The sequence below is a fragment of the Crinia signifera genome, chromosome 3 (genome assembly GCF_055691185.1).
Source record: "Crinia signifera chromosome 3, ASM5569118v1, whole genome shotgun sequence".
NCBI classification, from domain to species: Eukaryota; Metazoa; Chordata; class Amphibia; order Anura; family Myobatrachidae; genus Crinia; species Crinia signifera.
Window position 1 is genome coordinate 204,533,435 of NC_139219.1, and position 26,966 is coordinate 204,560,400.

At 41.2% G+C, this 26,966-nt stretch overlaps 1 protein-coding gene across 1 annotated transcript in view; it reads left to right on the plus strand.

The window, feature by feature from the left end:
- The window catches only part of RAB23 (RAB23, member RAS oncogene family), a 33,341-nt gene extending 8,133 nt beyond the window's left edge, over positions 1–25,208 (plus strand). Inside the window, exons 2-7 of the mRNA XM_083177282.1 lie at positions 3,196–3,400; positions 11,618–11,703; positions 13,425–13,581; positions 15,811–15,893; positions 18,047–18,139; positions 20,878–25,208. Coding sequence (XP_083033408.1) covers positions 3,246–3,400; positions 11,618–11,703; positions 13,425–13,581; positions 15,811–15,893; positions 18,047–18,139; positions 20,878–21,017 — 714 coding nt within the window. The 5' untranslated portion in view covers positions 3,196–3,245 and the 3' untranslated portion in view covers positions 21,018–25,208. The remainder of the gene's footprint in view (positions 1–3,195; positions 3,401–11,617; positions 11,704–13,424; positions 13,582–15,810; positions 15,894–18,046; positions 18,140–20,877) is intronic.
- Positions 25,209–26,966: the final 1,758 nt, after the last annotated feature.

A 26,966-nucleotide genomic window follows, 5' to 3' on the forward strand; every position in this document is an offset into this window, starting at 1 on the left:
TGTCCATATGGACACCGTATCGGTTTACCATGTCCCTACGCATCGCTTGCTGCACTTGTCATGTTTTGGGCACAGTATTCTCGCCCTGTGTCTTCAGCCAGAAAGCTGCAAATATGTCAGTATATTTGCAAGAACTGGAGAAATCATTTGATGGTCGGCGACCATCAAATGATTTCTCTGGCAGCAGCAAGGGGATACAGACAGTTAAAAGGTAGGGGGCCCTGCTCGCAAGCTTACAATCTATAGGAAAATAGGCATTGATACATAAGGATAGATACTGTATTCTTTATTGAATCGATTCCACCAGAATGCAAGGTTCTGTGACTGGTTCTGGAATTTGATAAGCTTGCCTGAAGAGATGAGTTTTCAGGGAACACTTATAGGTTTGGAGACTGGAGGAGAGTCTTATTGTGCGTGGGAGGGCATTCCACAGAGAAGAAGAAAGTCCTGCATTCGGGAATCCTGCATTACCATGCTGTGGAAGCTCCTCCTATTTCTAGTTGTTGTAGAGCCAGTCTGATGTCCTCTCCAAACATGCCTAGATTGGTAGGAGCTAGTGGCTCATTCCATGAGTGTATCATAATTGCTTCTGATAAACCAGATATTTATCTGATAAGATTAGATATGATAAATAACCCAAACCAAATTTATTTACTTTATTACCTTTAAATATAACGGCAACGCTGAAATGATTGCACACCCACACAACCTTGTTATAAAAGGTATGACAATGCTTTACTTAAAGAATAGCTTCATTACAGATATTTGCAAATGCAGACTAACAAAAGAAACATAAAATTGATTAGCTAATACTTAAACAGTAATTCTAAATCAAATCAAAATGGACACCTTTCAAGGACAGTGATCAGCCATGATTAAACCTCCTTCATAATTACCTCCAGCCCCCTGTGCTTCCTTGTTCTTTCTCAACTGCCTTCTCCCTCCTTCTATCACTCTGATATTTAAACCTTTATCACATTAATTAATTAATTACTCATAAGCATTGAGTCTTATTGGAAAGCTCTGCTTTCAATCATGATGTCATAATTAACCCAACACCCAACTTCAGTGGCCTTGTGGGTCTACGCATGTGTGGCCTTGTTCCCATATTATTCAGTTTGTGGAGACTAACTTTCTGTCCTTGCTACATTATACTGTCAACATCACATTCTTAAGCTTCTAAAACCAAAAACAATATTCTATAAGAAATCACTTTTACAGCTCTGTTCTGAATGATCAGCCATTTTAATAATATTATTATGCAAGTCATGCCTATTAAAATGGCTGCTGCTTCTAACAAACACCTGCTGCTTAGCGCAAAGGGAAGGCCTCATACGCAGTGAATAGTACAGTGTGCAACAAGCTAAAGTCATCTGCAGCAATAATAGCGGCAGTCAGGAAAACAGAATATAATAAAAGCATAGATTTATTGATTAGTTGATTTTCTGTATTATCACTTCCATCAGTATATCTGTCATATTACTATATCTGTATTTGGTCATTTTTAGAGTTTTTTTTTGTCACTTTGGTGGGGTTTTTCTTTTTGTTTTTAAAGTGGACTTCCTGGTTTCTCATCACACCCTGACTTTTCATATAGAAAGACATGTTACTAGGTATGGGATGCAGTCAGCATCCCATCAGCCAGGGTGCCGGCATTCAGAATACTAATGCCAGCATCCTGACTGCCTTCAGAAGACCAGCGCCCGAACTTTGAGCTTAAGGATGCCATTTATGGTATGCCAACAGCCGGCATCCAATTGTTGATTATGCGGGAGGCCGGGTATGGGGTGGGATTAGGTTTAAGCACTAATGGAAGGAATTAGGTTTAGGTGGCCGGGTATGGGGGTTAGGTTTAGGGACTAGCAGAGAGTTAAGGTCAGAGGAGGGGAGGGTTATGGTTAGGTTGCCAGTGTCGATGTTCTGACGCCGATCTGTATCCCATTAGTATGACAGTTGCTATAGGAGTAGACTTATTCTTAAAATTCCACATGGTGTGTTCAATAACTTTAAATCAATCATATGGTTTTGAATATTCTTCAATTTTTTTTGTGTAGTTTTATACTTAAAATGCAGCATTTTGTACCATGTTTTTGGTCTATGTACAGCCACTTAAAAAAAAAAAAAAGAGAGATATATATTTATTATTATTTATTTTAATTGTGATGTATGGGTGGAAATAACACTCTCCATGGAAACTTCAGTGTTTCGTCCATGGTGTTATAATTGGTTAGCTGTCCTCTGAGACATGAGCAAAGACATTCTTTCCATAGTAATTGTCTGGCTTACAGTATTCACTTTGATTAAGTACATTTCTTTGTTTTAAGTCAACTGCCTTGTGTTTAAGGCCCTTTACCTCTAGGTTTATTGTAAGTTGCTGCAATAAATGTTGTAAGCTCCACTGATGGAAATGTCTAAATATGTAGACCGGGTACTCAGTACTCTTTGCTTCAGATTGTATGTAAACCATTTTAAAAGAATGTTGTGCCCCCAATGGCTATGGGCCTTGGCCCTCAAGTGATGGATGCAACCAAATAGCGCATTCCCATGCGTGGCTCAGAACATAGCCTTTGATCACTAACATGCTGTTGCACACCATGCAATCCCATATTGACGCCTGCTTACAATGGTTATTCATAACATTCAGGAAAGTAGTCTGACACTGGCTTGTTCTAATTTTGGACAGTGTAATAATTAGCATTACTTCCTCACATCTCTGAGGTTTGATTCCCACCATGGCCCTAACTGTGCGTAGTTTGTATATACTGCATATGCTTGCATGGGTTTCCTCCTTGTGCTTCGGTTTCCTCCCACAATCCTAAATATACTGGAAAGGTTAATTGGCTCACAGCAAAATTATCCCTAGAATGTCTGTGTGTGCATGTGGTAGGGAAAGCGCTGGAGAGTGTGTGCGCTATATAAATAAATAGTTTTGGTAGTGGAAGTATCGATGTGTAGATTACAGCATGTCCATTTCAGCATGTAGGTGTGATATGAGTTTACTTATTACTTAACCTAGATGGTTTTTATATGCTTTTTTCAAGCTAATTATTCAGACCTTTGTTACACCAAATGAAGCTTACACCTTATTAGATGCATACAATACTACTATATTTGTGTTTCATTTAGTGCTTTCTGTTATGTGTGTGTGTGTTGTCTAAACTGTAAATTGTACAATCTTCTGTGTAACGTTTTCAGGCTGAACAAAGCAGATTTCCCTTGAGCACAGAACACCGCAAACCAGCAAAATGTTGGAGGAGGACATGGAGGTGGCTATTAAGGTGGTGGTGGTTGGAAATGGTGCAGTTGGGAAATCTAGTATGATTCAGAGATACTGCAAGGGGATCTTTACGAAGGATTACAAGAAAACTATTGGAGTGGACTTCCTGGAAAGGCAAATTGAGTATGTGTTTATCATTTTATCATAAGCATAATTTTGTGTCTGTACTCCTAGCGTGTGGTTTATAGCTAGCTTTGGGGCCCTTTGTGCACCATAAGGGGGTATACAATCCCAGCCTCACTTTTCGGCAGGCAAAAAAAGGCACGTTTACGCTTTTTTTTTTTTTTTTTGGTACTCTTTACCTAGAAGGGCGCCCACGATTTTGATCGTGGGCATCGCAAGGAAAAAAAATTGCGTCGGTCGCATCGCATGCGACCAAAAAATCGCATGCGATGCGACCGACGCGATTACCGCGATTTCCCATAGGGAACAATGTTAAATGTCCCAATTGACCCGATTTTCCATAGGAAACAATGTTAAATGGCCCACAGAGGCCAAATAGGCACCCTGAAGTGTGAAATGGCCCCCCCAATTGTTAATGCCACCCCACGATCAACGGCAACCCGAAGCGTGTCGAGCGCAGCGAGCCCGCGAGGGGCGGCGGTACGCGTCCTACGACCTTTTCATACCCCCACAATCCACGTCGGCGTGGAGTTGAGAATAGAAAGTGTGGCGAGCGCAGCGAGCCACCGAGCCCGAAGCGTGGCGTGCGAAGCGAGGGGACGCGGACACCTTCACAGGTATACGCGTCCCCTCGCGGGCTTCACAGGTGTCCGCGGGGCTCGCCGCGCTTCGGGCTCGCTGCGCTCGCCACACTTTCTATTCTCAACTCCACGCCGACGTGGATAGTGGGGGTATGAAAAGGTCGTAGGACACGTACCGCCGCCCCTCGTGGGCTCGCTGCGCTCGCCACGCTTCGGGTTGACGTTGATCGTGGGGTGGCGTTAACAATTGGGGGGGCCATTTGGCCTCTGTGGGCCTTTTAACATTGTTCCCTATGGAAAATCGGGTCAATTGGGACATTTAACATTGTTCCCTATGGGTAATCGCGTCGGTCGCATCGCATGCGATTTTTTGGTACATGCGATGGGCGCCCTTCTAGGTAAAGAGTACCTTTTTTTTTTTGGCAAATTCGAGTAGTCATATTTAATCCCATGATGATTTTTTTTTCTTTCTTTTTTTTTGCAAGGGCGAAAAAGCCAGCAGAAGCAGCAAATACAGCACAAATGCAGTATTGTTCCCCACATAAAAATGAAATTGATGAATCATTGCTGATTTTATTTTATTTTTTCACCTGGCCAGGAAACTTGTCTGGGATTGACTACCTCCCCTAGTGAGTTGAATAAATTGGTATATAGTACCCGAAACAGGTGTTACAGTTTAGCTTATTATAGCTTCTCTGGTGCTCACACCCATACTTTATTAAGGTGCGTACACACTGGGGCGGTTATTTTAAATATCGCTGGAAATATGGTCGCTGAGTGACTATATTGCCAGCGATGGGAGTGTGCACCGGCGATAAATCGCTGAGTGCGCTCTCCCGTTTCCAGCCCCTAAATGGTCGCTGGTCGGAGGAGCATGATCAGTGGCCGTTTTGTTCAGTTTAGCTGCAAAATATTTTATTCATACATGGCTGTAATTTGGAATTAACCCCTTCCCGCCGCAGCCTGTTTTTGCCTTCCTGACAGAGCCCTTTTTTCAAATCTGACATGTATCACTTAAGTGGGGATAACTTTTTTTTGCTTTTACTTATCCCAGTGATTTTGAGATTGTTTTCTCGTGACACATTGTACTTCAAATTAGTGGTAAATTTGGGTCGATACAGTCTGTGTTTTTTTGTGAAAAATACCAAAATGTCGTAAAAAAAAATGGAAAATTTAGCAATTTTCAAAATGTTAAATTTTCTGCTTGTGAGACAAATAATCATACCACTCAAAATAGTTAATAACTAACATAGACCATATGTCTACTTTATGTTTCCATCATTATTTCAACCTCCTTTTAATTTTTTTGGACACTAGGAGGCTTAAAATATGAATAGCAAATTCTCAAATTTTCAAGAAAACTTCAAACACTGATTTTTTTAGGGACCAGTTCAGTTCTGATGTGACTTTGAGGGACTTGTATGTGAGACACCCCCATAAATGATGCCATTTCAAAAACTGCACCCCTCACAGTATTCAAAACAGCATTTTGGAAGTTTGTTAACCCTTTAGGTGTTTCACAGGAATTAAAACAAAGTGTAGGTGAAATTTCAAAATTTCATTTTTTTTGCAGATTTTCAATTTTAATACATTTTTCTAAGGAACACAGTAGATTTCACTAGAGAAATGTGACTAAAAATTGATTCCCCCAATTCTTTTGTTTTCATAAATATCCTATATGTGGCCCTAGTGTGCACGTTGACCAAACCACAGGCTTCATAATAGAAGGAGCACCTACTTGATTTTGGAGCCTCCTTTTTATGAGATTATTTTTTAGGCACCATGTAGGTTTCTAGGCACCATAAGATGCTAAAAGTTAGGAACCCCCCCACAAGTGACCCCATTTTGCAAACTACACCCCTCAGGGAATTCATCTAGGGGTATAGTGTACATTTCAAACCCCCAGGGGTTTCACCAATTTTGATACAACTGGGCTGTGCAAATGAAAAATTACATTTTTTTACACAAAAATGCAGTTCTGGCTCAAAATTTTTCATTTTCATAAGGTATGAAGGAGAAAAAGCACCCCAAAATCTGTGCCCCAATTTCTCCCAAGTATGGCAATGCCTCATATGTGACCAAAAAATACCAGTTGGGTGCATGGCAGGACTCAGAAGGGAAGGAGTGATTTTTGGATTTTGCAGCTCAGATTCTGGTGAAATGAATGGTGGGTGCTATGTGGCATTAGCAAGACCCCCGAAGCACGGTGAAATGATGAACCTAATAATCCATAGATGTGTGGTATATTTTAAAACACTCCTTTATACATAGGCCGGGTTTGTCGGGGCAAGTTTCACAGTGGAAAATAGTATCCTTTCTTATTCCCTTTTTATAGCAAACTTTGCACCTTTTTTGTGTCCTGCCCTTTTTTGCAGTGGAGGGGATTTCGTTAGGAAAATGCTGCCCTGGTACAATACGGGGGCCAGTACTAGAAGTACTGGGGCCCTCTGCCTGCTGGTTCCCAAATATTAGGCCCTTTATGACTTCCTCTTGAAAGTGCATAAATGTCCCCCTCTGGCTGGTAGAACGGAATAGCACGTAAGCGTTATACAGTGCCATCTGGATGATATACACGGCCAGCTTCTTGTACCAGATTTTTGTTTTCCGCAGGGGACTGTACGGCTTCAGTACCTGATCTGAAAGATCCACTCCGCCCATGTACTTATTGTAATCTAGGATACAATTAGGTTTTGAGGTGTGGGTACTGGTAACTCGTACAGGGACGGAGGTGGTACTGTCTCCATGAATTGTTGTCAGTATAAAGGCATCCCTCTTGTCCTTATATTTGACCAACAACATATTTTCGGTGGATTGTGCCCTGCTTTCACCCCTTCTCAGTACTTGGGCAATGTGCGTTTTTGGGAGGCCTCTTTGGTTCTTGCGCACAGTACCGCAAGCTGCTGTACCTCTTGAACCAAGGGCCTTAAACAGGGGGATGCTAGTGTAAAAGTTATCCACATAGAGGTGATAACCTTTATCCAGGAAGGGGTGCACTAAATCCCAGACAATTTTTCCACTAACACCTACGAGGGAGGGGGGGCATTCTGGCGGTTCAATTCTTGAGTCCTTCCCTTCATATACCCTAAACCTGTGGGTGTACCCTGAGGTGCTTTCACACAGCTTATACATTTTTATGCCATACCTTGCCCTCTTATTGGGAAGGTACTGGCGGAATTTAACCCTTCCTTTAAAATGTATAAGGGACTCGTCTATACAAATACATTTTTCAGGGATGTACATCTCTGCAAATTTGGCACTGAAATGATCAATGACCGGCCTGACTTTGAATAGCCGGTCAAAGGTGGGATCATCTCTGGGTGGGCACTGTGCATTATCGGTGTAATGTAAAAATTTAAGGATTGTCTCAAAACGAGTCCGAGCCATGGCCATACGGTAAAGTGGGGTGCTGTACAGAACATCTGTACTCCAATATTGCCTAATTTCTGGCTTTTTTACTATGCCCATATGTAACACCAGACCCCAAAACGTCATCATCTCTACTGCATCTACAGGGGTCCACCTAGCAAATGATGACGTGGGGTTTTGAGCAATAAACTGCTGGGCATATATATTACTTTGATCCACCATTAAATTTATAAAATCATCAGAGAAAAATAATTTGAAAAAGTCAATTTCTCTGAGACCTGTTGAATCAAATTGGATTCCTGGGATGGCCAAAAACTCAGGAACCTTGGGCTCAAAATTGTCTGGTGGTGGGGTCCATACGGGATCAATGATTTGGGGGGGGGGTCTCAGCTGCTCTATGGGGTCGTCTTTGAGGGGGTCCCTCATCACTAGAGGAGGAAGAGGAGCTTAAGACGAATCCTTCAAATTCCCCGCTTGCATCACTGGCTGTGTCAGAGTCAGAGGCAAGCATGGCATATGCCTCCTCCGCTGAATACATTCTTCTGGATGACTGGGATGACATTTGGGATGCCATTTTTATTTTTGTGTTTCTGTAAGTGTAATGTTTCAACACGTGTATAGTGTAGGGGGGGACAAACTTTATTTCAACACGGGGGGTATGTAGTGTGTATGTAGTGCAGAAAAAAAAATACTTTATACAGGAATTTGATCCCAATAAAAAAAAAAAAAATTGAAGGGGTTAAAAAAAAAAAAAAAAGGTCCTGCGCCAAAAATTGAGCACAGATGTTGGTCAGTAACGTCCGTCACTGAACAGCGCTCAAAGGCAACAGGAATTTGATCCAAAAAAAAAAAAATATTATATCAACCCTGTGCCAAAAATGCTGTTCAGTGATGTACGTCACTGATCAGCGCTCAGCGGCCACAGGACACCCACAAAAGCAACGTGGGTGTAAAAACAAAACCCCACTGCACTCTCCAAAAAAAACAAACTGCAGATCAGTGATGCAGTGATGCAACACTGATTAACAGTGAGGGGCAGCAGGCACACAACTGTGGGTGCAACCTGACAGGGTATATATAAAAAAAAAAAACCTGGACCCCCAAAAAGTTGCTGATCAGTTAATTTATACTGATCAGCACAAAAGGGGGGGCAGCAGTCAGTTGCACAGGCAGCACAAGCTTTGGTGCAACTGACAGGTATATATATAAAAAAATAACCCCTGCACCCCCAAAAAGTTGCTGATCAGCACAGATATACTGATCAGCACAAAAGGGGGTGCAGCAGACACAAAATATAGCACTCTCTATCACTATCTCTCACTATCTCTCACTATCTGTCACTCTATGACACTGCAGCAGCAGCACACAGGAAGTGACAAGATCCAGGAAGCATCCAGCTGCTGGCAGCACGCTACCAGCGGTGATCAGGTAAGTATCAGGCAAGGATCAGGCAAGGATCAGGTATGTATATCACGACAGATTGGCCGGTGACCGCTCTGCACGCAATTCCAGACCGGAATGGCGTCTGCAGCGCAGTCACCGTTAGTTTAAATAACGCGCTATGGCTGTGATTGGTCCGACGGACCAATCACAGCCTTGGGGGCAGGTGGGGTGAGGTGTGGTCATCACCGGTGACCCCCTCACGCCCCCTCACACCCGGCGGTGATTGACACCTGTGTTACCGAGCGTCATATTCGCCGGTAACACAGGAAAACGCTGCGATTGGCTGTTCACATTGAACAGCCAGCCAACCACAGCGATCGCCGACGGGGGGGAGGCATCGCCGCCCCCCCTGGACATGCTGGGACATGTCTGCTGTCAGGGACAGCAGACATGTTTAAACTGTCACCGCGTCTATAGACGCGGGGACAGTTTAAAGTCATGACGTATATATACGTCATGTGTCGGGAAGTACATCCCGGCCATGACGTATATATACGTCAAATGTCGGGAAGGGGTTAAGCATTTTTTACAGACACTGAAAAGCACTGTGTGACTTCAACTATCTGTGCAGGAGAGGTGGACAGTCTAAAGTCAATGTTGTTGTGCCCCTCTCTTCCCTTGCAACACATGCAGAATTGGTTATTGTTCAGTGTGATTATTTCATAGCCACACCTTGTATGTACTTCATTTAACACGCGGAGTAGTGATGTCAAGAAAATAGGTCTCCTATCAGAGGTCTGAAACACTGCGAAAAGTGTCATGCACATTTTTCTTTTTTATCTATATATCTAGATCTTTCTTTTTAGATATTCAATTTGTTTACATTTAATCATTTTTCTCTTCTTAAGGGGCGTTGATCCAAAATTGGAATTACTCTAAAATCTCTTGGAAGCGACAGTCACGTATAGTGAAGTTTGAATCATTGGGTAGACAGCAGCTAGGTCGACATGCAGGGAGGTAGTCAGGGTCATTGGCTCAACATGCATTAGGTTGCCATAGGGAAGGTTAACAGTCAAAAGGTAGACATGGGATTTTTCACTATTTTTTGTCCCGAGTGTCGGCACAGTCGACATGGACACTCGCTGCGCTCACCATGCTTCGGGACACTATTTTATTCTCATACCACACCCTAGTGGATGGTAGGGCATGAAATACCGCCTGTCTCAAAACAAAAATGAAAGCCCCCTCCCCCCGTGTCGACCTTTTGACTGTCAACCTAATGCATGTCAACCTAATAATCCTGCCGACCTTCCTGCATTTTGACCTAGTGGCCGTATCCCCTCTCAATGTAGATTGTTGCCTAAATGAAACAGCAATTGCAATAGGAATGACAAATCCAGTATTGTTCCCCAAATGAAAATTAAATGCCATCGATGAATCATTGCTGATTTATCTTCGCCTGGCCAGGAAATTTGTCTGGGATTGACTACCTCCCCTAGTGGGTTGAATAAATTGGTATATAGTACCCGAAACAGGTGTTACAGTTTGGCTTATTATAGCTTCTCTCGTGCTGTCAGTTAGGGTATGGGTGGTTGGGTCAACCAACCTAAGGTCGACCACTGTAGGGCAACATGAGTTAGGTCAACACCTGAAATAGGTTGACATGCTTAAGGTCAACATGGATGGAAGCTTGACACAAGCATTAGGTCGACAATGGCTAGCGGCAGTCAAATGGTCGAAAAGGGTTTTTCACTGTTTTTTTTTTGTCCCGAATGTCTCTGAATCTGCATATGAAGTGCTACAATGTAGCAGCCAGAAGAATCGATCTGTAATTCCCCTAACTAAAATAATTAATACTTTTCCATAAAGTTCAACCGTTCACAAATTATAATGGGGAACCTCTGCCCCATGTATATTGAGGCCAATCCCGGGCTGTTTTTTTTTTTTGACCAGCTGATATGCCCAATGACTAATATATTACCTCTAGCCGTAGCTGTGCGGCTGCATGCGGTGGAGGTGCTGTGCGGCGGCATGTGGTGGAGGTGCTATGCGGCATGTGATGGAGGAGGCTAGGTGACTCGACTGGCCATTGAGGAGGCAGGGAACTCCGTGTCCAGGCAGACACGGTGGCATGGGTCCCGGGATTGGCAACCCTACCCATGTATAAGTGTTCATGCTGGGCTGTTGCCCCTGGTTTCCTGGTGTTGACCTGCTAGGACAGCCTGCCGTTTTTGTGTCCCCACTCACGGAGAATGAAACCACAATCATTTGGAATGTCAGTAGGTTTTGCACAGGAGATGTAGCTTTATTTTTAGTTGTGCTGTGTTAATGCAGCACTAGGTTGACGCAGTGCAGATTATAGGTTAATAGAGTCCTGAAAAATATGAACCCTAATGTGTGTGTACATGGACAGTCTAGATGTGCCAAGCGGTTCTTATGTGCCTTCATTCTGTGTTTCTATGTAACACATACACCCCCTAATAATAAGGGCATTCTCTTGTCTGTTCACTTCCTGTAATCTTATACTCCAAGCTCTGGCCGCTCATCCAAAGTAGAATTGACTCTATACATAACACTGGGTGTTTCCTATTCACTTTTGGTTTATTAGTATTCTGTTGCATACATCCACTTACGGGGTGTTGAGAAGCTAATGATCTGTTTTGCAATAAAGCAGCGGCCTGGCCAAATAGAGCCGTGTCAATTGAAACTCATTACTCCCTTCCTTCAGTTTAGCAAAATCATAAGTAGATGACAGTATAATCAAACCTAATGGCCCAGGAACTGTTCAGACAAACCAAGAGATCAGACACTGGAGCAAGCTTTGTACACCCTGAAAATGACGCCTGCCGCTTCTGACTAATACTAGCATTTGATTTTTGTCTTTTAGGCTAAACGATGAAGATGTTCGGCTGATGCTGTGGGACACTGCTGGTCAAGAGGAGTTTGATGCAATAACGAAAGCATATTACAGGGGTACTGTATTGGTCAAATGCAAACCAAAAATGCAGAAAAGAATTATTGGCCGTTTTAATGCTGTGTTTAAGTTTATAAATAGGCTCATGGTAATAGCCAATCAAGATGCATGTTAGAACATGTTGGGTGTGGAATGAAGCCATGGGGTTTATTTATAAAGTGTTGTTTTGTTTTTTTAAATCCAGAGCTTCTGATTGTGTATTATCCCCTGAAATGTTAAAGGGCCATGTTTTTTCTTTTTAGCAAACCTGTAAGTACAAGCATTGTCTTCTTCATTTTCATGCATAAACCTGATTAGGATTCAGTACTGGATCCCGGCGTTCAGAATCCCGACGCCGGAATCCCGACAGCCAAAATCCCGACAAGGGGGGGGACGTGGATCGCCCCCCCTTGCGGGCTCGCTGCGCTCGCCACGCAGCGGGCCCGGTGCCTCGCTACGCTCGGCACACTAATTTATTCTCCCTCCAGGGGTGTCGTGGACACCCCAGGAGGGAGAATGTGTCGGGATTTCGGCGGTCGGGATTCCGGCGTCGGGATTCTGAATGCCGGGATCCCGACCGCCGGGATTTTAACTGCATCCCCCTGATTTAGATGTGTCAGGATTTAGAAGTGTATTACAGGCTTTTGCTGGAAATAAGCCTATCAGTGGCCTCTGATGACAAGGGCATCTATATGGTGAGAAGGCTTTAGAGAACATAAATACCACTATGTAACCTCTGGAGAGTTTAAAGTGCATCTTGGAAATTAATGGTAGGAACTTTAATAAGCAAGGTTGGTGACAAACCAGCAAATTGGAAAACAAGGCTCTCTTCTGGGAACATGTTTTGTATTCAGTATGAAGACTAAAGCCTCATATACACAGGGCAGTTCTAGCTGGAATCGCTGGGCGTATGGTCACTGAGCGACCATATCCATGTGCGTATTATTGCCAGGAGCGCGCTCCAGCCTATGCTCCTGCAACTAGCTGCTTCCCCGGCAGTGTCTCATTTTCATCAGCATACATACATTGTAAGAGAGCTTACCTGTTCTCCTGGAGGGATATGGTAATTAACACCAGTCATGAACCATCATGCAGCATGGAAAACTTATCGGGTACCTTTGGGGAATAGAGCTCTGTCTCTGCTTTTGTCAGCAGAGGAAATGTGTTACAGAACATTTTAATATAGCGCCTCCCGTATGACCCTTATATGTCATGGAAAAGTGCTCATAATGCATCAATATATTGCGTATATGCCAGTCAGTCCCCTGTCATGACACCTGTACATTCAACCATTCCAGTTTAATATGCTATCCTCAGAGCCACATCTCATGTCCCTTATCATGTGTCAGCCTCTGAGCCCTCTGTTATGAATGCTTAATATGCCAGCTTCAGAGACCCCTTCATATGCAGGCCTCAGATTTTCCATGACATGCCCTTTTAAATCAAGTTCTAATTATTTATTTTAAGTTTCCACTGTGCTAACCCATGAATTGGGCTGCTTTTATATATAAAAATAAAAAAAAACCTTTAAATATAATTTAGCCATCTATTATATGTATGAGTTCAGAACTCCAGTTGGCCGCAGTTATCTGAAACTAGCATATAGCATCTAGTTGCAATATATGATTGCTTTCGTCATTTAGGCAGTGGTATTCTCGTTACATTGTTTGGCAGGATGTTTAGTGAATGTAACAACTTATATGTTATGGATAGTTAAATGTTCTAATCCTGCATCTTCTAGGTGCCCAGGCTTGTGTGCTGGTATTTTCCACCACAGACCGGGAATCATTTGAAGCCGTGCCCAGCTGGAAAGAAAAGGTGATGGCTGAAGTTGGAGATATCCCAACTGTTCTTGTTCAGAATAAAATAGACTTGCTTGATGAGACAGTCATTAAGAAGTAAGTCTTCCTTCAATATCCTTCACTGCTGTTTGTTACTACTTTTGTATTCTCTACCTGTCTCAATGTGTGAAAACAAAAGAAATTACCCATAAAAGGAGGCCATTATGAATTATTTATTATGGAATTCATTAAAACCTACAGTATAAGTCATACTGAAGAACTTGGTTACTCAATGTGGCACAGTCATAGGACGCCCTTTCTCAAGTATGTTTGAGTTGGGGTTGGCACCTTCCTGTTTGGCATGGTGATCTTCTGCCTTGTAAGCCATCATAGCAAAAATTAGCGACATTTTTTGCCCTGCTAGAGCTGCCCCGTCATCTGTAAAGAAGATACGGTCGTATTGTCGACCAAACTTAGGTCAACAGTTATTAGGTCAACACAGTTGGGTCGACAGGATTCTAGGTCGACATGGATGAAGGTCAACAGGTGTCTAGGTCGACATGGGACAAGGTCAACATGGATTTAGTCGACAGGTCGCAAGGTCGACATGGGTTTTTTCACTGTTTTTTTTTTTTTTAGTCAACATGTGCTGACAGGCGGTATTTCATGACATACTATCCACTAGGGTATGGTGGGAGAATAAAATAGTGTGCCGAGCGCAGCGAGCCACCGTGCCCGAAGCTTATCGAGGGGCTGCGGTTGACTTCCAACTGTGTCCATGTCGACTGTTTCCACATTCGGGTCAAAAATCTGTGAAAAAAAACATATCTACCTAACACATATGTCGACCCAATGACTGTCGACCCAAGTAGGGTCGACAATATGATCCACACCCCTGTAAAGTGCAGTTTTGTGAAATGGACATGGTACCTTCAAAGCAAAATAAATAATAAAATGTCCGCTCATACCAAAGCAATGCTTAAATGAAGATATATATATATATATAATCACTTATTATGCTGATCTGTGAGATTAATGTATCTCAGGATTGCCATGTGATTAATAAATTATATAAATACCACAAAATCGTCTAATGTATAAATAGTATTTATTTCCAAATTGCACCAGGGAATAAAATGCATTCAAATCAATAAAAAATAAAAGGTACTTGTTTCCTAGCACGGCCACAATCGCGGGCATCGTGTGTCATTTTTAGTGGTATACGACGCGACCGACGCGATGCCCCCGATTTTCCTATTGAAATGCATTGAAAACAGTGAAAATAGTGTCGGTCGCGTCGTATGCGGCTAAAAAAGGCTTAAATGGTGCAGACGCGATGCCCACGATTTCCCCATAGGAAACAATGTTAAATGGCTCAATGTACCCGCGATGCCCCCGATTTACCATAGGGAACAATGTTAAATGACTCAATTTCACCAAATCATCATAGGGACCAATGGTAAATGGCCCAGAAACCCCCAAAAACACCCCTGAACAGTGAAATTTCCCCCCAAAAGTATTTGACTCCACCCCACGATCAACGCGAACCCGAAGCGTGGCGAACGGCGGGTAAACGCGTCCCTTCGCGGGCTTCACAGGTATCCGCGTCCCCTCGCGGGGCTCGCTGCGCTCGCCACACTATTCTATTCTCAACTCCACGCCGACGTGGATAGTGGGGGTATGAAAAGGTCGGAGGACGCGTACCGCCGCCGCTCGCCACGCTTCGGGTTTGCGTTGATCGTGGGGTGGCGTAAAATACTTTTGGGGGGACATTTCACTGTTCAGGGGTGTTTTTGGGGGTTTCTGGGCCATTTACCATTGTTTCCTATGGGAAATCGGGGGCATCGCGGCTAAATTGAGGCATTTAACATTGTTCCCTATGGGGAAATCGCGGGCATCGCGTCGCGGCCATCGCACCCGCTTTTTTTAGTGCATGCGATGCCTGCGATTTTCCCTTACGATGCCCACGATCTTGATCGTTGTGGCCGTGCTAGGAAACAAGTACCAAATAAAAAAGTACAGCCTATCTGAAAAGCGAATGATGGTCTTGGAGTACTCAATGGGTAGAAAAATCATATTGCATTGAAACGCATTAGAGCTGGTTGCTGTGGGGTGCATTTGCACTGTGTTGGAAAATGTATTTTATGACTTAGGTAGAGATATGGGCTCAGCAAAGGGGGTTTATACTGTAGCGCGTATGTGTTATGTCCTATAAGCTGTGCATAGGTGTTGAAGATATATATATATATATATTTATTTTTCTCCTCTGCTCAGCATTTGTTAAGGAGCCATTCAGCATTTTATTAATTGTTCTATGATTTCTTTGTTTATCCTCTTCTATTTAAGTGAGGAAGCAGAAGGTCTTGCTAAAAGGTTAAAACTTCGCTTTTACAGAACATCAGTAAAGGAAGATCTAAATGTTACTGAAGGTGAGTGTTGTTGTTGTTGTTGTTGTTGTTGTTGTTGTTGTTACCAGGCTGTCAAACAATTGCGTTCAACCCCATAGAGCTTAAAATCAGCATTCGCCTTTTATTATATAGGATTCCATCTAAAGCACCAACATTATTCCACAGTCATGTACAAAAAAAAGCAAAATCCTTTTAAATTCTGCAGTTGTGCCACTTAAGGTGGTCATACACTACTGCATATCCTCGTGGTATATATTGTTTATTATACCACAGAGGATACATAAAGGTGGAGCAATTCTAGGTACTACTGTCCGTTCTGTATATAACTAATGTCTTCAAGGATCACATTCTCATCCATAGTTGTTAGGTTTCCATTCTCCTGAAACATAATTGTTTTGTAATGCCAATTATATACGGCAGGTGTTCATTGCTGCAACTTATCTTTCCTCAAGGCCGAGTGCATATCTGTGTGGACAATGAATAATGATGACTTGTTTAGGCTTTCTGGAAAACTCTGGATAATTTGATTATTGATAATTGGGCACTGTTGTTGCCCCATACTTCTGTAGGTTTATGATGTATTCATAATGCTGAAAGATGACTATATAAGAGCTTAAACTATAATAAACCGATCAGAGCGAGTTCCTCAGAACACTGTCACTCATTAGCACTCATCTCACTCTCTATTGATTAAAGGTGCCCACACACTAGAACGATTTTCTGGCCGATTTCTGATAAATCGTCCGATGTTTACCGATAAGCGGTCGAAAATCGGCCGATTTTTGTCCGATGCTCGCTCCCATGGATATTTTGCTAAATCTTCTGATCTTTCGTGCTGCATGAAAAATCAGAAGATTTAACAAAAGATCCATAGGAACGCACACGGTATCTTAAGAAAAATCTTTGGTAAAGATGTGCGCTCGCCTGAAATCTTTTGTCCAGGACAGGCAAAAGATTTGAAGGCTAATTTATGCGCACATCTTATGATCGCAGATCTTTCTAGTGTGTGGGCACCTTAACAGCAGTGTTCTTTGTTTACGCAAACCACAGGTGATTCACTTATATCCAGTGTTTCTTCCTCTATTCCCAAAATGAACTGGACAGGATCAATCACCATATTTGTATAATGTGTAGTGCAGGGGTTCCCAATCTTTTCTTAATCACGGCACCCTAGAGTATAAGAATTTTTTTCGCGGCTCCCCTAGGCCAAATTTATTTTAATTAGATTGGATTTATATGCAACACTTAGGGTCAGTTATGTGGAAAAGGGCAGGAATTGCTTCTATTTGTACACATTTTATGATTGGCAGCCACCAGCACTGGTTTTGCTTATAAATAATTAACCATTAATAATTTGAGTTGGTCCTGGACTACCAACCCAGGGCACCCCTGCATGTGTCCCGAGGCACCCCAGGGAGCCACGGCGCACAGTTTGGGAACCACTGGTGTAGTGTATTCCTAAACCTCAAGACACACCCAGGCAACCTGAGGCGTCTGGGTGTATAAGTAGAGCTACCCAGATAGCTGAAAGAGATTTATTTGAATTTAGACTGAGGTAGAACTCTGCCAGGGGGCTACTGTAAAACCCACATTATAATGGATTTGGGACATTGGGCCAGAATATTTATCTGGCACCTGGTATTCTCCTAGGCTAAAGAAGTGATATACTGTCAGGAATTTGTTGTAAGAACTGTGGGATTATATTGTATTACTGAAGAGTGCTGAGCTGTTTATCACCTGATTTGTTAAACTACTGTTTGTTTTCATCTACCACTGTGCCTCAGTGATCTGGAACCCTGTATCCTCAAATAGTATAATCAGCAAGAATATAAGAAAAGACTAGTCCGACGTGTAGGTTAAGAAATTATTATTCAGATGTTAGTGTAAATTTGCAGCGGTTATGGATCAATGCGTTATGTATGATTTAAATACCAACCTGTCCATTTTCAAACACAGCCTAAATAGCTATTTTATTTTTCTCCACTCTCACTCTTTAAGTGTTGATACATGTGCGCCTATGTGCTCATTGTATCCATAACAATGTAATGATTGATGATGGATGTGCAATAAAATTTGTATTAATATATCATGTAATCTCTCTGTAACCCATACTAAACAATAGTAAAGTATAGTACTCATTCAGCTTGTTAAGAAAAAAATAATATATTTTTCAGTTTTTAAATATTTGGCTGACAAGTACCTACAAAGGCTAAAACAGCAGACTGCCGAAGATACAGAAGTGGTGCATACTAGTGGCAACAAAATTGGTAAGTATGTGAAACATTGTATTAAATGTCCATATAATAGATGTCCCCTGGTGTTATACTACCTGAATCATGAACTTCTTTTTTGTAAATGTAATTTCTTAGACAGTACTTTAAGCATATTATCTTCAAAGGTCAGTGACTCCATATAAGAGGTCTAAAAAGGTCACGTATAACGGACCTCTGTCGGCATTTATTTTTTACCAGTTATTTATATATCACACATGTGCTAATATTGGGCCATTCACATCAGTGCCACCATACCACATGTACGCATACACCAGGGCCGGATTATAGTGGGGGCACAGGGGGTCAGTACCCCTGGGCCCCCTGTGGTTGGCATGTATTTAAAAAAATATATATTATTTTTTAGCAAATGGTTTTGTGCATGGGAGTGGGGTAGAGCTGCAGCTTCACCTATCTGCCAATGTGACAATGATTAATGGTGCTGAGCATCAGAAGTCAAGGCACACTGACTGCACAAGTGTGCAATGCATTACTGGGAGTTGACGAAGTCCCATAAAACTTTGTACAAGAGGTCAGAGGCTGAGAGGCTTGATGGAGCACATCATATGCTTCTCAGGCCCATGAAGGATCGCAGCAGCAGCTGCTTTGTCATGGGAGGGTTTGTTGTCAGAGGCAGCTCTGAGCCTGTCAGGGCTCCTACAGAGTAAGGTACAGAGGGACAAACACAGGCTTTTCATGCGTATTAACCACCCACCCCCCCCCCCTGCAGTTGACCATTGACCAAGTTTTATACTGCTTTTACTCTGTGTTTTGACAGTGTAATATTCTCCCAATTAACCTACTAGTATATTTGCGGAATGTGCAAGGAAAGAGTACCTGGAGGAAACTTTGATGCTTAAGAAATAAATGCTAATACAATGCCAAAATTGTATTATAGTAAAGGTGACACTTTTTTTTTCACTGTAGATTATAAAAGGAACAAATTTAATCCATACATGATTGATTATCCTAAAAGAGCAATGACATTGTAGTTTAATTGGCATATATCCTATGTAAGTTATTCTATTCCTACACTGACATCTTCAGGTTGCTATATCGTTCTGGTGCAGTAAGCACTGGTCAAAAAAAGCAAAGCTAAATGATTATTAAATAAAACCATGTACTGTACTCGTCATTTGACTTTGATGACTATATGATAAGGCAGGTAAGATTGATTGGTCATTTATGTTTACAAAATTCCTAAGTGAACCTGTCATCTATATAGAGTGCAGGTAATAATTTTATAGCAGGGGCACCGAAACGTTTTTTTTTGTTTGTTTTTTTTCTTCTTGGTGTACCCGTATAAAGAAAGTGGTTTTGATCAGAGCCCTCTTATGCTGTGTACACACGGTACAATCCAGCATGAGATTTTGACTATATAGTCGCATGCAGATCGAACATGTTTTTTTACCTTGCTATCCCGATGCGCGCTCCCGTGACAGCACAAATCGAAACCCAAATAGACAGGGCAGCAATGAGTATATAGTGCAAATCTAATTTAGATAGCATGAATTGTATGTAGGTAGCAAAGATTGTGATACTTGTGTATTTTCACGGCGCAAGATATATCGGATGAGATATCGGGCGATTTATATCTGATGCGATATCGGCCGATATATCGATGTGATCCAAACCGATTTTTGACGTGTTCATAACAACACTATCCACTACGCATGGAGTTGATTTTATATAGTGTGGCGAGCGTAGCGGATTACTGCGCTCGCCACACTTTGGAAAATCATTACGAACAGGTAAAAAAATCTGTTCGGATCGCATCCGATATATCGGCCGATATCGCATCCGATATATCGGGCACCGTGAAAATACACAAGTACCAAGATTGTATAGCAGTCGAATCTTAAGTTGAATAGCAAGGGAATCTCACCGTGTGTACACACCGTGTTATTGCGCTGTTAATTGTTCAGAAACCCCTCATGGCCATATATACCAGCCCAACATCCTTACCTTACTTCCATCACCAGTGAGGTTGAAAAACGTACTCTTGTCCATTGTCCATCTCTGCACGGCTCATTTGACCCCACCCCAATGACTCCCACTGACCACTCAGACGACTAACAGGGCAGTATAGAGGCTGAGCAGCAGAGATGGGCAGCTCTGCACCAAGCATACTCTACCCCTGGATGGATGGAGCATTTGGAGCCGGATTGATTGTGATAGGATGCGGCTAAACGCGTCACGATTTGAGTTACCTTGCTATTGATTTTGTCTATATAGTCATGTGGCAGCATAAGAATTATAAACCTAGTGGTTTTAATGTTTTATAATGGCAACATATTTACTTGATTTAAATAACCTTGCTATAGTGTCAATATTGATGCTTCATGCTACTGACATTGTGTTTTGACATCAGCATTTTGTCATCAACATATATGGCAAGACTAGAACTACATCCCATAAGCTCCACTAAGTTCAAATAAGGGGTTGGACACCAAAATGAATTTGTTTGGTAAGTTGTTAGTGGGCGGTATGTAAATACAACTTCAGTCCTCCCACCCACTGTGCCTCTTGATTGTTGACGGCATTCTTGGAGGTTTTTTCTGTATACAAAGATACTTTTTTTTTTTTTACATTCTATTGCCACCATGGCAACATTTGAGCGTGGCAACGGCAGATCAAAGTTAAGACGAAAAATATATACTTTTCTGATTTACTTTTTGTTAGGTTTCTTTTGTTATTAATATTGTAAATTCTAATTCTTACCATTTTTCTTTCAGGAGTATTTAACACAGCAGGCGGCAGCCACTCCGGACAGAAATCTAATGCTATGAATGGAGGAGATGTAATCAATTTAAGGCCAAATAAACAGAGGACCAAGAAGAGCAAAAGTCCTTTTAGCAGTTGTAGCTTACTCTAGAACTGTATTTATAAGATCAAAAAGAAGAACTACAAGTCGGGGACTACAGTGCAATTAACAAGAGAGGATTACAGCCACTTCCAGAGATTTTAGTACATTTTTAGCTGAGCTTGTTCCTATCAAGGTGATCAAGAGATGTTCTGTGAGCTATTAGGCCACCTAGTGTTGGACAGTGTGTCCTACAGTATGTAGTGTTCTGTTTGATAACGTAACACCAGAACAAATGCTGCCCAATCATGGTTTTTACAGTGTTCTGATTGTTCAGAAACCCACAAAATGGTACAATGAATAGTATTTAAAGCTTAGTAGATATTTAATATAACAAAATACAGGGATGTGTGGTTGCATCGACTCTAGAATATGATGGTACACAATACATTGTACATGTGCAATATTAATTTAACTCACTAAACATTGCGTACAGCCTATAAAATGATGTAATGTTTAGTAAAATCTTCATAAGTTTGGCAGAAAGTAATACATTGAAAAATTGTTTAGCATTTTAATATTGAATTTTACACAGAATTCTAGGTGATATATGATGCAGTGTACATGTTATGGGGCCTTCAATCTACTTATTGATGTGCACAGTGCCAAACTCCTTTTTAAAATTGAGCTGCTGACATGCGTATGGGGTTGTTTTTTGTGGTGTGTGTTTAATTTTTGTTTGTTTTTTTAAAAAATTGTGCTTTTTATTTTTTTTTTTGCACATTTTTTTCTTCAAAATGTGACACCTGAAACTAGCATCTGTTATATTTGAACTTATTCCTACTTGTACAAACTGAGTGGCCTAATTCTAAAACTTTTTTTTTTTTTAATACCTTTTTTAGTTAATTATTTTTCAGTTCAGTTGTAATTCTAAAGCACAATGCTGTGAATAGAGACTTCCTTACTCATTCCAAGATGTTTAAGTCTTAAACCAACTGCACACAACACAATTGTTGCATGAATTTGCCAATAATCAGGTTATCTGCCTGTTAAATTGCATAGTGTGTACAAATGATAGTTTATTTTATTTTTTTAATTTTCCAATTAAACCGGCGCAATCTTAGTCACAAACACTCTGCCTAGATTATTAGTTCATTTGATCAAGACAAACACTAGGTATACACAATGGGTGGCTGCATACCTGGGTGGGGGGAGGCTGGCTGATCTTTTTGCTGCTGTCCCTAACAACCTGGTGATTGATGGCTGATGTAGCTGGGAGGGGGCTTAGCTCTGACTGCAGCCATGCAACTCAAAGGTAAAATCTGCAACTAGCATCCACTGTCAGACTTTTTTTTATTGGGATGACAGTCAGACCAATTCATTGGCTAGACTAGAGGAAGGTCCTCCACACAGTTTTTTTTTTTTTTTTTTTATTTGTGGGGGGGGGGGGGGTTTGTTACATTGGGTTTACCTACACACACTATGGTCTTTACTGCTTGTGGGCAAGATTTATCTAATTTTATTTAAGAAACAAACATTCATACACACAATGCAATAAAGCTGGATTATAACCCAATTAGGGGCAAATCGAGCAATAATCAATAGTGTGTGCCTAGCTAAAATCTAGTAGATCTCTCGACAATCTGACCATATTGCCCACATTTTTTTCGCTGCCAAGGTCATCCTCTGTGTAATGTGGCAAAAAATCAATTACTAAATTATATGAAAAAAAATCCCTTAAGGTGCACACACGGTATATACAGTCAAAATCTGAAGAGACTATGAAACAAATCCCACAATGTGTATACAGCTTGCGATGCTGATGCACACACCCATGGGATTGGCATTGCAAGAAAAAATAGACTGTGCAGGCAAGCCAATTTTGACTATTGTATACGGTCCTATAGTATAGTCAAAATCTGAAGTAAGTATAGTCAAGATTGTATGGTTCTGGGCTTCGGGAGTTCAAGGGAAATCCCTTAGTCAAAATCATACATAGCCAAAAATTGCACCGTGTGTATGCACCTTTAGTGTGAAGTTCAGCTATTGAGGCCTTTAATTTGGCACACAAAAACAATAATCCAAATTGTGAGGATGACTAAAAGCTTGTATCCAGCTTTATGCCTTAGATCAGTGGTTACCAAACTGGGTGCCTCAGGTTAGTGGTCTAGAACCAATTATAAATATTTATGGTCAAAATAATAGGCAAAATCAGTGCTGGTGGCTGCCAATGTGGTCAAACAGAAGCGAATCCTGTGCCTCACCGCATAATTGCATTTAAATATGATATAGACACAATCAACTTAATATAATATATTTTTTTTACATTTCTCAAAAAAGAAGCATTTGGCCTAGCAGTGCTTTGAAAAATACTGATACTATAAGGTGCCGTGATTCAAAAACGTTTGGAACCACTGCCTTAGATACATGGGTGCTGACAAGGCAATGTAGCAATGGGAATACAGGCCATAGTATCAGTTAATTAATGGAATGTCAGAAGATCTTGGTGCAGAGTTTTCCAGATGCTACAATTTTATAGTTAATGGTAGCATCAACTTAAGGGCCCATAAGCCATGGGGAGAAAAAAAAGTAACCAACCAACCAGCTCCTGTCATTTTATTAACTTATTCTGTAACATGACATGAGCTGATTAGCTGGTACTTTAGCACTCTCCAAGGCTTATTTGGTACATAGGCACCCATCATTAGTACATCAATTTGATTATATGGACTGAAACATGGATAACCTGGTCTGGAACATAACCTGTAATGGAGGAATTTAGGAAACTTGGACGTGTATTATTAGTTTGCTTTCTCATTTACTTCTTGAAACCACAAATTGTTTCAGGACACATCGGTTTTGTTGTCATTTATGCTGTCTAAAGAAAAAGTGCTTGAGTATACAGATTAAGCTTTTGCCAAAGGGTTCTATTAACCCTATTCCTCTGAGAGGTTGGAAAGCCCCTCCACACAGATGCCTTTATCAGCAACTGTGTATAAGGCCTTATTGTTCATGTGTTTATCATTGCGGAACTTTAACTGTTTTTATTGACAGAGTTTAACTCGTTTACTTAAAAATATTAGTGATGAATGTCAATGCCTACTTATAACAATATATAGTTGTTCTCATATTTGTTTGCCAGGAGGCTGCATAAGGTGAATATAAAGGTAATCAAACACTTTTTTTTATTTTTTTAATATAGTAAAGTATATCTACATTTTGATCAATTTAATGCTAATAAGTAAGTGAAAACAAATGTTTGGTTTCTTTTGTGTATCTCATTTTAAAAATTTTTTTAAGTGTATGATTACTTTTAGTAGATGATTTAGCTAAAGCTTTAGAAATGCTTAGACAAACCTCAACTCAGGTGCACTTTAATTACAGAATTTCAAGGCATACAAGTCGATTTGGAATGTGCAGGACAGACTTGAGCAGGAGCTGTAATACTTGCAGACAAAGTGGGGAATTCAGTTGGGCAAGAGGTTTTGGACCTAGACCCAATTTGGATTACCGTGATATATGTTCTCCTGGTAACCACGTTTCCAATTTTTTAGTTTAATTTTTTATAAGTGGTTACTGTTTTTTTGTTTTTTTTAGCTCTAAAACCCTGCAGCACAAGTTCAAAATTAATAAAAAATACTCATCTGTCCAGTGGTCTCCCGCCATGATTACAAAGAGGAGGGGGCTGCTGGGTGATGTAGTTATCCAAGCAGTTGCCACTGGGGAAAATACAGTCATACAATGGAGTGAGGGGTCACACACAGGCACTCATACACACTTTACACTCACCGCTGCTGCAGAACACTTGTCTCCTGCTGCCAGAGGATGAAGACACCATGTTGGAAGGTGAGAAACATCCAATTGCTTAAGTAGTCCCTGGAGGAAGGGAAGGGGAGATACCAGTGCACATTCAGCAGATTTTTTTTTTTTTTTTCTAAAATCTTTTTTTATTTTTATTTTTTAAAGAAAAATAAAGATTTTAGAAAACATTCAGACCTACTGTAATTGTAATCAGCGAATCCCAGTGGCTTTGTGAAAACCCAGTGCATGGGGGTTTATTTTGTTTTTTAATTTCCTGAACTTATTTGAATACTCCACTAAGGCACAATAAAAAAAACTGCTCTACTTATTTTTGGAAGAGGAATTCACTTGTACTAGTTGATGTTATAGGATGGCTTGGATTGGATTCCAAGTTTACTTGTCTCTATCCTAAATATGGAATATTTGTTATCTTGTGTAAATAAACCACTTTGAGAAATTTAACTTGTCTTTTGTTTTGAAATACACTACTATGCTTTCGTATTTTGCATATTCGATGCCAAACAGAAAAAGTATTTATAGTGGTATATTAGGGTGTTTGATGCAAGTTAGATCAATACAATAATAATGAAATTCGACTTTATTTCAGTGCACATTAGATAGGCCAGTACAACTTATAAAACACTTCCATAATATAGTGGGATGGGAGGCAGTGGCACACTCGGGCTTTCCACAAATGACATTTGTGGAAAGCCCGAGTGTGTGCCACTGCCTCCCATCCCACTGTTTGTTACTTCAGTGCAGCACTCCGGCCAAGCGGTGCCCTCCGGCTGACAGTGTCACTGTCCAAGTTATTATCATCATCATCATTACCATCTAGATCAGTGTTTTTCAACCAGTGTGCCGTGGCACACTAGTGTGTCTTGAGCTGTTCTCAAGTGTGCCCCCAGATCTAGAGATATCCAAACCAGTTTACAGCCACCACCAGTTCAATTCTTATTTACTGATCTCTTCATGTAAAGAGCCAATGTATTTTATTTTTGTTACCTGTGGTGACCAATGTGATTGTGTTTGTTTGTTTTTTATAGGGAGCCAATGTGTATTGCCCTGTGGGGATCTCATGGTGTGCCTTGGCAATTTAAAATCTTATTTAATGTGCCGCAAGGTAAAAAGGTTGAAAATCACTGATCTAGATCTAACTTTACCACAACAGAGTGGCAAGTTTTAAGAAGTCTCTGCAATGATACTTCCATCGTCATCCGCCCTGCCGATAAAGGTGGGGGCACAGTTATCATGAATACATCAGATTATGTCCAGGAACTTGACAATTAAGTTACAAGATTTTGATATATTGTCCACTGTCACATGACCCAACTCATTCTTACAAATTGGAACTTGATGGAATCCTTGCTAAAGCCATCCAAGAGGGCATTATCAATAAATCAACCAAGGAGGCATTGACAGCTCACCATCCTATCGTTCCAAAATTGTATTTGATTCCAAAAATACACAAAAATTTGCAGAGACAACCGGGCAGACCCATTATATCTTCCCGCGGGTCTCTGTATCAGGTGGTTTCAATATACTTGGCTTATTTCCATACAACCGTGTGTCCTGGGGGACATTTTGTCTCCCAAAGACACCAATGCTTTGTTGCAAAAACTCCTGGCTATTCCATGTGTACCATCTCAATATGTCTTAAGAACGGTGGATGTGTCCAGCCTGTACACAAGCATACCGCACCAGGCCGGGCTCGATGCGGTCCACAAATTGATCACCAACAATGCACTGTACCACAGTCCTCAAATAGCTTTTTTCCTTACAGTTGCTTGAGCTAACACTCAAACGTAACTATTTTACGTGTGATGGCAAATTTTATTTATAATTGAGAGGGTGTGCGAGGGTGGAGCCCCATCACTCGCCAATTCATTAATGTTTGATATAGAACAGACGTTATCTACCCAAAATCTGACTGTCAAGGAACATTTGAATATGTATGCAAGATACATTGGGGCGACCAGATTGTATTAAAGAATCTGATTGAGTGACACAATGCTACTGAGTCACCCATTAAGTTCACATACACCATGAGCACCGAGTCTGTACAATACCTTGATGTTGATATTAAGATTCAGAATGGCTGGATAACGACGTCCTTTTACACAAAGCCGACAGATAGGAACAACACGTTGTTGGCCACCAGAGAGGAAGAGGTAAGCAACTATTGACCAGTGAGCCTTACATCAGTAGTAGGGAAATTGA